Raw genomic sequence first — 11,597 nt, 5'->3', positions numbered from 1 at the left:
TGCATTTAATTGTATTTTGACATATATACACAAGTGAAATCACTAAATGTTTTTTTAAACCACCTTTGACAATAATCCTTTTTTACAATTATTTCATTTCTATCAGCCAAACTACAATGATATTTCAATTAGATCACATATGCTTGGTGAGAATTTTTTACAATTCATACTATTGTGAGATGACATATTATGAAGTTCTTACTAGTATATATACAGCTTGAGCTCAATTAGTTTGCAGTGTTGCAAAGCAAACCAAAAAGTATAAAAACAGTTACAAACAAATGTAACAATGAATTAATTATTTTGTGAATGAGTACAATGTAGCCTAAAAATGTAGCACTTACCCAAAAGAAGATCAAGCATTAAAGATTCTTAATGACTGTAGATACACACAGAACACAGAGCAGGTATGCGCTAATCAATTGCTATGATCTCACCACTGACAGCAACAGATCCTCCTTAATCGCGCAGCTGAAATCTAATCGCCTTAATTGGCAGATTCGCGACTCCTATTGCTCATTATTATCAAGGCAGGAATCCGGCTTGGCAGTGAGGTGCGAGTGTACGAGCGCACTTGATTCCGGCCCGCGGGAAACCTGCTTGCTGTACGGCGCGACGCATACGCGCAACCAACGAGCGTGGATTTCATTGATGAATCTGGCCCTTTACCAGAGCTTGAATTTTAGTTACTTAATTTAAAGGTTTCTTATCCATTGCCCATCTAAACCAGACATGTCATCTTGCCTTACACATTTGTTTTAAGTCACATGTGCCCGTAATGAATAGAACACCAAACTAAATTTCAATATATTGCAACTACTATAACCCACTACTTAACCTTGATTCTTTTTCCACATGGCGTTAGAGACAGGAAGCCCTTGATTCCCAAGAAATGGCCTATGCTTCTGAGAGGATGCTCCCTGTGGTAAGGAGTATGCCGATTGCTGGAGATAAGAACCATATGATCCAGAGTGAGATGACCGCTGTGAACCTGTTAGCCGACTTGTAAACAATGGGGGGTTAAGGGAAGCAAAGGAATTAGAAGTCTCAGAAGCTAGATTGCTCTCTGAAGGTAGTTGACCACCAGGGACAGAAGAAGCTGAAGCAATGGTATTCACAAAATCCTTAGTCACCGGCAGGGTAGTGTCTTTTTTTTTAATGCACTGTATAACACTAGTTATACGGCTTCCTGTAGACATGGCTGGTGCTGCCTTGGTATCAGCTAATGGAGGCGGAGGTGTGATGCTGTCAGACACTGGGCGCGAGGGATTGTCAGAACACACATGTAGATGCTTAAACAGGGAGCGGTGTGTTCGAAATGGCTGCATACAGTTCTCACACCTATAGAAGAAAAAAGGGTAAACTATTACCATTCCAAAAAAGTTTGGTTTCATGATGATGATTTTCCCAGTTTAATTTATGCAGTTTTAGAAGTAATCTTAACAAGAAAAGTAAAGAATATATACAAGTACATTTAAAGTTTTCCATATTCAGTGAGAGCTTAATTCATATTCCAGCACAGAAAATCCAGGAAAGCATTATAAAGTCCTGACACTTTTCGTACTAAGAGTATATAGATTACTAAGAGTACTTACTCATACAGCTCCTGGATTTCCTGTTTTGGAATAATTATAGCACTTGCTGAATATGGCATACCACGGACAACTTCTTAGTTATTTAAATATTGTCACATTTAAAGGCTTGCCACCAGATAAAGGTCTTAAAGAAAATGTGGTTTTACATAAGGTCCAGAATACATTTTACAAACCATAATACCAACTCTGTACTCCACTGATTATTCTTTCCTAATATATAGATTTCAGATTTTAGAAGTTAAAAGAAGTGTCTTATCCTTTTTTTGTTGGATGAGCTGCCCACTTCTGGGCTCTTTGATATACTGCTGCCCTTTGCAACATTTGCAGAAAATAAATTGTCCATTTCTGCTCTACCTGTATCTCCCCCACTGCTTGCACAAATATTGTGTGTAATTGATTGATTTTACAGCTCTTTGTACAATCCATACATTCAACCTTGGTATTTTCTGTATCTCCCTCACTGTTTATGTAATTGCCTGTACTATGTATGTGGAAAGTATAAAAGATGATCGTACCATGTAAACATTAATGACAATATTAATCATTTCTACCATCATGCATCTTCCTTATTGAAACACACATGGTTTCTAGTTCCCAGGAAAAAAATCATTTTGGCTGAATTGATGGAGAGGGCTAGTGTGGTGCCCAGTATGAAGCACAGATACCAAACTGAACTGAACATGCAGAGGATAGTATTATCTCCCTAAATCAGTTTAGGGAGGAAGCCAGGAAGAAAATGAAACAAGTGAAGAACAGTAACAGTAAATATTACTCAACAATGGGAAAAGGGAGCCAGAGGATGAAAAAGGAGATGGAACTGAACAACAAGTGAGCAAGCAAGCACGCAAGCAAGAAAGAAAGAAAGAAAGATAATAAAGTGTGTGAGGCCACTTGGGTTGCAAAATGCACAGATAATTTTTACCAGTTCAAGTTATAGTAAGGCAACATGGCAGCATGTTACCAATATAGAAAAAAATATTACAATATATTAATGGAGTCATTAATGGAGCCATTATGAGTATCTTAAGAAAAGTAATATGGCACCCTTGCTGGAGTTTAAACAACCAGGACCTATTTGACTTTTCATGCAATATGGATCATCATCATTTAGTAAGTAGCAACACTTCCATTATCTTCATATCTGTCATTCTCAGTTATACCCATCTAAAAGGTTGGTGTTATGCAAATTAACAATATGTTTGTGTTACAGGATAGTAATAATTGGATCTAAAATTATTTTTTTTTTACAGTACATGTTATAGAATAAATCCAATTGATTGAGAATAATCCAATTTAGTACAATTTAGTGAAACCAGGGCTGCAGAATACTGCTTCATTTAGCTATGGTCTAATTGGGTGCCCTATTTACCATGTGCCAATAGTTAGCCCCAATTCATTTATAAAATATCAGCTCAAACTTACTTAAAATAGCGATTTGGTTTGTAATGTACTTTGAGATGGGTCATAAGGTCTTGCATACTGTCCAGAGACTCCCCACAGTCATTCACTGAGCAAAGGAACTTTTTATCTGCAAATGAAAATGCAATCAAAAGTAAACACACTGGTATAGTCCTTCCATATATTTATTTAAAATGATACAGATCTAGTACAATACAGCAAGCTTTGGGTCCTAAGGCCCAGTAAGGTATGCTGCCAACAGGAAGTTTTTATGTGCTGTTTGTTTTTTTGTTTGCATTTTGTTCCAAAAAAACAAACCTCTATTTACCTGGCCAAACTGGAAAGTTGTTATATGATGACAACAATTAAGTTAGAACTTCTATTTGTTACTCCGTACAATGCTGTGTAAATAATAAATAAACCTATAATAGTAACCTACACCACCTAGTAAAATGTAATTGTTGCTTAGCAATGAATGTTGGACTTCAAAAGCACATACATATTGCCATATTGCATATGCATATTAACCACCTGAGCGTTACACTGAGGTCTAGATTTCTGTTCCAAAAGCGTTACAGGTTTTCATGAAATTTTTTTTTTTAAATTGTAGACCTGTAACTTACAGAAATATGTCCGAACAGGGTTCTAGTAGATATTATGAATATAAAAAATGTTTGAAACACACAATCATGTAAAAAAAATTACTTTTAATAAAATTAAATAAAAGACACAAAAAATCTGCTTAAACAAGAATACATAAAAAAATGAAAAATACTGAAAATGCGGTAATTCGGTATACTGTATAGTAATATATTTTTCTAAAACACCTCCCTAGTGTCCGTCACATACCTATAGACAAAACCACATAAATATATTTTCTATTATTTTGTATTGGATTGGATACGGGAGTTTGTATCCAATCCAATACAAAATATGAATTTGAATTTCCAAGTTATTTACTTTTACTTTTTTTTTTTTTATGTTTTTGTATTGGATTGGATACGGGAGTTTGTATCCAATCCAATACAATACAAAATGAGCGTTTGAATTTACCAGTTATGTACTTTGTATTCATTTTATATTATTTTGTATTGGATTGGATACACGAGTTTGTATCCAATCCAATACAAAATATGAACTGAAGTTACCAATTACATACTTTGTTTTTATTTTGTATTATTTTGTATTGGATTGGATACAGGAGTTTGTATTCAATCCAATACAAAATGTGTTTGAATGAGTTTGAATTTGCTGCACACGCGCTGACGTCATCGCCGAGGGACACGCACGCAGGGAGAAGCCGGCCGGCTTTTTTTTGTCCGCCGGCCTGCTTTTTTTTGTCCGCCTAAGAGAAGAAGCCGGCCGGCTTTTTTTTGTCCTAGAAGGCACCCAACGCTGGAAGGGGAACAACGCTGGATGATCAGCGTCTTCTGGATGATCAGCGAACAGAAGATGCCCGCCGGCTTCTTACCTGGTCCCCCTGGTTCTCGCAGAAGGCACCCGACGCTGGAGAGGGAGATCGACGCTGGAACATGATCACGACGCTGGATGAGCACAGCGGGACCAGGTAAGTGATGATTTTAATATAGGGAGAAAAGTTCGGGGTTATCGAAAATAGTAACTTTTTTTAACCCGTACCAAGGTCGGGCTTATTGGTCAGGTGGTTAAATTGTAGTTGATATATTATATATAGTAAGGGATATACAGGGATATACATTGCATTCTAATCCAATTTACCAGCTTAAAAAGCTAAAATATTATAAATAAGATACATATGTTCTGGAAAAAAAACATGTAGATTAACATTATAAACTTCTTTTTTAAAGGGTAGTTGCATGGCTGTCTATGGATGGATTTTTAAATTACCCATGATTATTATAATTTAATGTTAGATGGTTTAAAACAGTGGTCGCCAACCTTTTCGGTCCCGCGGACCTTTGACCAATCAAAGGGGGAGAAACCTCTTTTATAGTGACATCAATGTGACATAACCCCGCCCACTCTCCCATTACAAATCTAAGCCTGCAAAGGGAGAGTGGGCGGATTGTGTCCAGGAACACAAACCGCCCACTACCCTAAGCCTGGGATTTGTACAGGGTATGTTGGGCCGTGGCTGTGGCCGGAGCGCCCACAATGGGGTCATTCTCCTGACCCCGCTCGGGGTGCACTTGGGAGAGCCACGGAGCACCAAATGTTTCTTGCGAACCACTGGTTGGCGACCACTGGTTTAAAACACTGATGCCAGTACATCACTAAAATACTAGATAATTTATATTTTTATTAAATCAGTAGTGATAGTCTACATATTTACTATTCACTCTATTCGTCTACCAAGCATGAATTTGTTTGAGGCCATTTACACCTGTGTGGTGTTGCAGCCCATTACTATATTGCCCCATACATGTAATTGGTGCCTTTCATTTTCAGTAGCGCTCCAACACACTGAGGGCAGGTGCAGACCTGTGACAGCAGTCCAATTTAGGATCAACTGGGGTGGTAGTGAGTGGTCGAATCAATGCTGTCAAATGAAAAGCTGGTTTGCAGTGCAAGCAGCTAGCATGGTGGCAGCCTCCAAATGCTGCAGGGAATCACTTGTGGGCTCACAGGTTTGAACAGAGTTTGCCCTATGTGCATTGACTTTTTTGGCATTTGTGGTGTGCTTGCAGTTCATTATATGGGCTGACATAACTCAAAGCACCTTACCACACAACATAACACATATGTGTAAAACACACAAACAAAAAGCTAAAAGTTTGCTTACCTTGCATAGACTCGGTGGGTTTATAGTGGACAGACACATGGTTGATAAGTTCTTGCATGCTAAGAAATGATCGAGTACAGCCATATGTAGTACATCGATGACCCCTTTCTGTTCATTAGAGAAGAAAGCACATTGTAATGCTTTACATCAGCACTCATTTTTTCTAATGGATTTTCTCAATAAAAGATATGCACATGGCAAGCCTTTATTTTATGTGATCCAAAATACCCGAACAAAAAAAAAAAAAAAAATATATATATTTATATATTTTTTTTTTAACAAACACAGGAAGGAGAGACCGTTAACCTGTAAAAGTCATCATTTTTCTGCACACATATACACATATATATTTTATTTCCATTGGGTGATCCTTTAAAACAGCACACTCGCTGACCTAAGATTTCTTATTAAGAGGAGGAGGATATGAACATGGTGACCTGGTATGGTTGTGGGAAATTTCAAAGGCCAAGAATTTGTTAACCTATATCCTGCACAGGAAAAACAAAACTATATCCTGGTGCAAGACATGTTTACATTACCGGTATTTAAGCAGTCACTGTGTTACAAGAAAAGCATTGTATCTTTTCTTACTTTTTTTAAACAGTTAAATTACAGTTTTTAAACAGTGCTAATTATGATTGTTTGGAAGCTGTTTATTCAGCAATTTTGTTTCATGTTATGAAGAGATGGCAGTTTTCCTGCAACCTGACCCTTCAGTTTTCTGTTTTTTGTGGAATTATATGTGATGTACCTAAAGAATGGTAATCGCCAACCTTTTCAGACCTGCAGGCCACTAAACTTATGGGCTCCAGACCGCACATACACGGGGAGACGTGTGTCACTCAAAGAGGAAGAAACTTGCCCGATAATGACGTCATGATGCCAGAACCGGCCCACTCTCCCATTACAGTTTACTGCAGAAGGGACAAGTAAGGTTTTTGTTTAGAAGGGACATCATCTGCCCTATCTTTGATAAAAACCCTGCCTGACTGGAGGTATTAGTTGAGCTATTAAATAAGTTAGGCATATTTGGTCATCATGGCAATACCCCAAGTGCCAGCGTGGGATATACTTCCACTTTAAAATAAACATAAGGGATAAAATTCTCCACACATACTTGAGCCTTGAAGGTTCCGCCTTCTGCCTCCTTCTCTTGGTCTCTTGGACACCATTTTGACTCCTCTGACAGTCTGTGATGTAGAGGGACCAGCTTCTTCATTTTTTGCCTGACTTTTTTTGTCTGCAGGGGTATCGTCTAGTTTATCCTTATACCAAAAGCAAAACAACCCAAAGTAAATACGTACAAAAACATAAATATTATACGCAAGAAATTAGTCATACTATTATATACATTATGACAAACATCTAAAAAGAATAAATACTGGATATCCACATTTGCTCTTTTTTTGTTTACATTTTGCACAATATAATTTATTATATTTTGTATTTTTTGGACAGTACACATAGTTGACAAGTTCCTTCACATGTTTCCTTACTTTACAGACTTTTGAAAATAAAAATGTTACAGACCTCCATAGCTTAAGATGAAATTCACAAACAGATGTGAATCATTACAGTGACTTATCCCCCACAAAAATTATCAACATGTTTAATGAGACGTGCAGAACTTACATCATCTGTGGTTGGTCAGTAACCACAGACAATGGACCTGGAAGAGTAGAAGAATATGGCAAAGTAGCCTGGAACACAGGTACAAGAATTGCTGGTGAAGGACAAACCCAGAGGTATTGTGCTCTGTATATTTGCCCATGTGGCTGGCGCCTGCACCAACATTCCATTTTTTCTTTAAAACTTTAACATATTGATGCTGATGTCTTTTACCTACATACGTGTAGATATACATAAGTGGGGAGGAAACCATTACTTATTAGGTATAGAGACTGCTACTGTTGATCTTTGGGCACATACTAGTTCCCTGACTATCACTGGGGCACACTGTTTTCAGTTGGATTAGGAAAATGACCCCTGAATAATACAAAGATGAACTAAAATTGTTTGTAAATATCTTTTTAAATCTGGCCTCTAAATGGACATTGCTGAAATACTGTACACCCTCATGAATAGTAATATAGCCATCAAGATATTATAGAGCACTGTATATAAATCTGAATCTTCACTCCCCTCCCACACTTACCCTTCTAAACCATGTGGTTAGGTTTCTTCATTCCTTTATTGTTCTGTTCAGAAGGAGCCAAAGGAAACATCAGATCCTACTAAACAAGTAAGCTATAGTGCCATCCCTGACAGAGCCCTATAGACATCTATAAGGCTTTTAACAAATAGCGGAGCAAAAGCCATTCATTTTCTGTAAGTGTGCATCAGTGGAGGGTGGGTTAGTTTTGGAAGGCTGTCTAATTTACCCATGCAGTGGGGTCCACTCCCCTCCCAATATACTATATGGGTTAAATGTGCATTTGGAGAGAGATAAAATGAACACATTGAAACACTTGTTTTATTCTTGGCTTTGTAGGCTTGTCTTACTCTGTGTAACTAGTCTATTGAATCACTAGAATGTGTTTTTTTCCACTATTGTGGGCTAATTCACACTGGCAGCGAGGTTGTGGTGTTTGTACCGCTTCATCAAACCAGGAAACGTTGCCGCTTGGGGGGATGCTACATGCTAGAGAATGACTAGGGGCTGCCGTACTACTGCTCAGCTAGCAAAGTGAAATCACCCATTGAAAATGTGGCAGTCAACCTGGCTTACTTTTCCTTAATACAGACATTTAAAAATAAAAACAAATTTAACTTGAATGTGAATGGTTTAGTGCAGTATAACATTTTTGGTAGTTTAAATGTTTGGTTTTTTAGAGATCCGAAGCAGAAGGATAGTAGTAATAGATTCAAAAAGAAGGACAACCCTTCAAAATGAAGCTATACACTGGAATTGCCGTCAGCAACTCTATATTTATTGTTATTTTTGAACATATTAGGCTACATGGTTTTAATAGAAGATAAACTGTGTTGGTTTTAATGAGCTATGGTATGCCATTTGACAGTGGGTGATACTATACCACTCTCTACTGACACTAATTCTTCCATATGGTGGGTCGGCACATCTTCAGACGTTACATGTAGTATCTCAACTGTGGGAGTGAGGAAACAGTAAATCGTCCATCTGAACCTACCCTTATGGACACCACATCATCGTCAACATCCAATCTTTTTTAAACTCCCTTGTAGATAGGGGTTTAATTTACCAAACAGGGACTCAGACATTCCATTGTGGGAGTCTTCCTGGTCCATGTGTTTTATTGGCAGTAATTATTTTGAATGTTTGAGGAAATGTCAGATTCCCTGTTTTAGAAATGGAGCCCTATGACTGCATTAAAATGATCCCTGTAAATGACTACAAGTATTTGATCTACCTTTCACTTGTTGGCTATTTAATCATTACCACCAATATATCTAACTGATATATGTCAGGACACTCAAAGTGGTTTTAACATATATAATAAAAAAATGCCCAATTTTCAATCACAATTCTACCCAAAATTTGAATTTGTTTGTGAATACAACTATTTTTTTAAAGGCCATCCCATTGAAAAGATTGCATGTTGTGTGGCTAGTTTAAAAATAATAATAACATGTATTATTACTGGAGATCTGGAATAGCAATGTGATAACACTAAATTGGTGAATGCTAGTAACAGAATATGTAAGTCACCCATTCATCAGACTGAACTGATGACTTTGTACATTAGAGCCACACGTCCTACAACAATGGTGTCCTTCTAGTCTATTGTCATTTCTAACCGGCTCAGTAATAGTTAACACGGATCATGTAGCCACACCCACCCCTATAAAGCTAATGCACGTCCTGAACAGGCAGCCAATGAAAAGCCCTCTCACTGAAGCATTTAACCCTTGCGAACTGGAAGAGCCCCAAACAGTGGCATACACACAATACATATGAGATGAGATAATTAGTAATGCCTGCAATGCTGGCACTGCATATAAACAGAACGGTGCTCAGTATGAATGAGGGGATGGTAGGGAAAAGGTAAGTGTGCCTGTCACTTACCATGGCTGCTGGGGTCCTATAGCATGTACTGAGTCTCTCTCAGTCAAGTCGGATACCTCAGTTGTGTTACAGTGTAGCCATTTTGGGCACCGATAACGCGAGATTTTCTATATCCAGGAAGTGAGGGGGAGAGCCGAGCTTCAGATGGTGGGGATTGGGAGAAGCAAGAAGGGAGGGGAGAGCTGTGCTAATGGCGGTGCCAGGGAATTATTTCCTATGTGCAGACCTTTCTGGACCATTTTACCTTAGGGGTACTTTATGACTTTTACATTCCTGGGATGAATGTCTCTAACATTGCTGGCCGGTGATATGAACGTCACCCTTACAGATAGCTCATCACCGTACAATGATCTGTTAAGTCAAGACAATGAACAATTGCATTGCTGCTGTATATACAGCATTTTGGGTTTTGCAGGAAAGCTTGCTCATGGAAGATTGTTTTATTTGAAGGATAATTAGCTAGCATGTGATATTATCTTATTCTTCGTGGAGATTGTTCTAAATCTGTATGACCATTTAGCATGTATGGAGGGTGGCTGGGAGTACTGGTGACACAGGTTAGTGGAACAGATAGTATTTTCCTTGATAATACTTTAAAATAATAAATGTTCTACAACTGGGTATTTTGTCTTATGGGTCATAAGTGACATAAAATGAGGATCATATCGGGAGAATTACACGTATAGGATGTTTTCATTGTTTAGGCAGGTTTACACCTGGTGCTAATTTTTTCATTCCCTATGGGGGCCCTATGTGGCAGCATTTCTTGGCATGAGAAAGCAGTAAACTCTGATTAACACTTAAGGGCTTGCTCAGATCATCTGTGCAATCATGTTGAAAAAACATTGGCAAATATCTTCAGGTGTCTGTGCTCCCGGGCGGTAACCCTAAAGGTGTGGCTCGGGGAAAACAAAAACAACTGATAGCGGTAACCCCAAGTCACACTTGGGATAGCTAAAAAAAAAAATTATAAATAAAGACTTACCTGGTCCCGCCAGCATCCTCCGGTGTCCTGCCCGTCCGATTCCATCCTCTAGCCACATCCTCTTTCTTTGATCGGTTCCCCAGCGACTGTTCTGACCTTCCGCCGGGAGTTCCAGGTGACATGCGCGTGGTCGTCACTAGGGAGGCAGCGGAAATTTAAAATTTTTATGTAGGGCATTCTATACAAAATACCTGTATTGAATTCAATACACTGGATTTTATATGTCTAAAAGCAGTACATTGTCTTTCATGAAAATTTATTTTATAGTATAATAAAGTTTGAAACACAAAATCATGTCAAAGTTTATTTTTTCAATTTCTTAAATTTATTGTTTATTTTAAATTTATTTAATTTAAAATTTTGACATGATTTTGTGATTCAAACTTTATTATACTAAAACTATTATATTATACTGTAAAATACATTTTCATGAAAGACAATGTATCACTTTTAGACATAAATCCACACAGAAATGAACTGGACAAATGGACAAATCTGTATCATAAACAATGGTGAAAGCATGAATGTATATTATAGAGGTTTTTTCCCCACAGCAAAGGAGGAGACAGAAGAATGACCTAACACGGGTGTCAAACTCTGGCCCAGGGGGCCAAATCTGGCCCACAATCCTTTTTTTGGCCCCCAAAGGATCCTTTTTTTGGCCTCTAAATATGAATTGCAGCTGGCCTGCCTCTGCATTGAAATAGTGCCGCTACTACAATTCCCAGCATCACTTGCGTCTATGGACCAGCGGGCTCTCTGCCTATGTATGGCCACTCATTGGACTGTTTTATAGCTGCAGGGAATTGTAGT

At 38.1% G+C, this 11,597-nt stretch overlaps 1 protein-coding gene across 2 annotated transcripts in view; it reads right to left on the bottom strand.

The window, feature by feature from the left end:
* The window catches only part of ZNF414 (zinc finger protein 414), a 23,508-nt gene extending 13,583 nt beyond the window's left edge, over nt 1–9,925 (bottom strand). The window contains exons 1-5 of one of the 2 annotated variants that reach the window (XM_072405166.1): nt 9,800–9,925; nt 6,872–7,019; nt 5,755–5,862; nt 3,018–3,123; nt 839–1,341 (exon numbers count right to left, since the gene is read on the bottom strand). In XM_072405166.1, the coding sequence (XP_072261267.1) occupies nt 839–1,341; nt 3,018–3,123; nt 5,755–5,862; nt 6,872–7,019; nt 9,800–9,802 (868 nt within the window). In that variant the 5' untranslated portion in view covers nt 9,803–9,925. The remainder of the gene's footprint in view (nt 1–838; nt 1,342–3,017; nt 3,124–5,754; nt 5,863–6,871; nt 7,020–9,799) is intronic. The other variant, XM_072405167.1, reaches the window with a different exon arrangement.
* Nucleotides 9,926–11,597: the final 1,672 nt, after the last annotated feature.

The sequence above is a fragment of the Pyxicephalus adspersus genome, chromosome 3 (genome assembly GCF_032062135.1).
Source record: "Pyxicephalus adspersus chromosome 3, UCB_Pads_2.0, whole genome shotgun sequence".
Taxonomy (NCBI): domain Eukaryota; kingdom Metazoa; phylum Chordata; class Amphibia; order Anura; family Pyxicephalidae; genus Pyxicephalus; species Pyxicephalus adspersus.
Note: the sequence above shows the minus strand (reverse complement) of the source record. Positions and strands in the feature narration are given on the sequence as shown.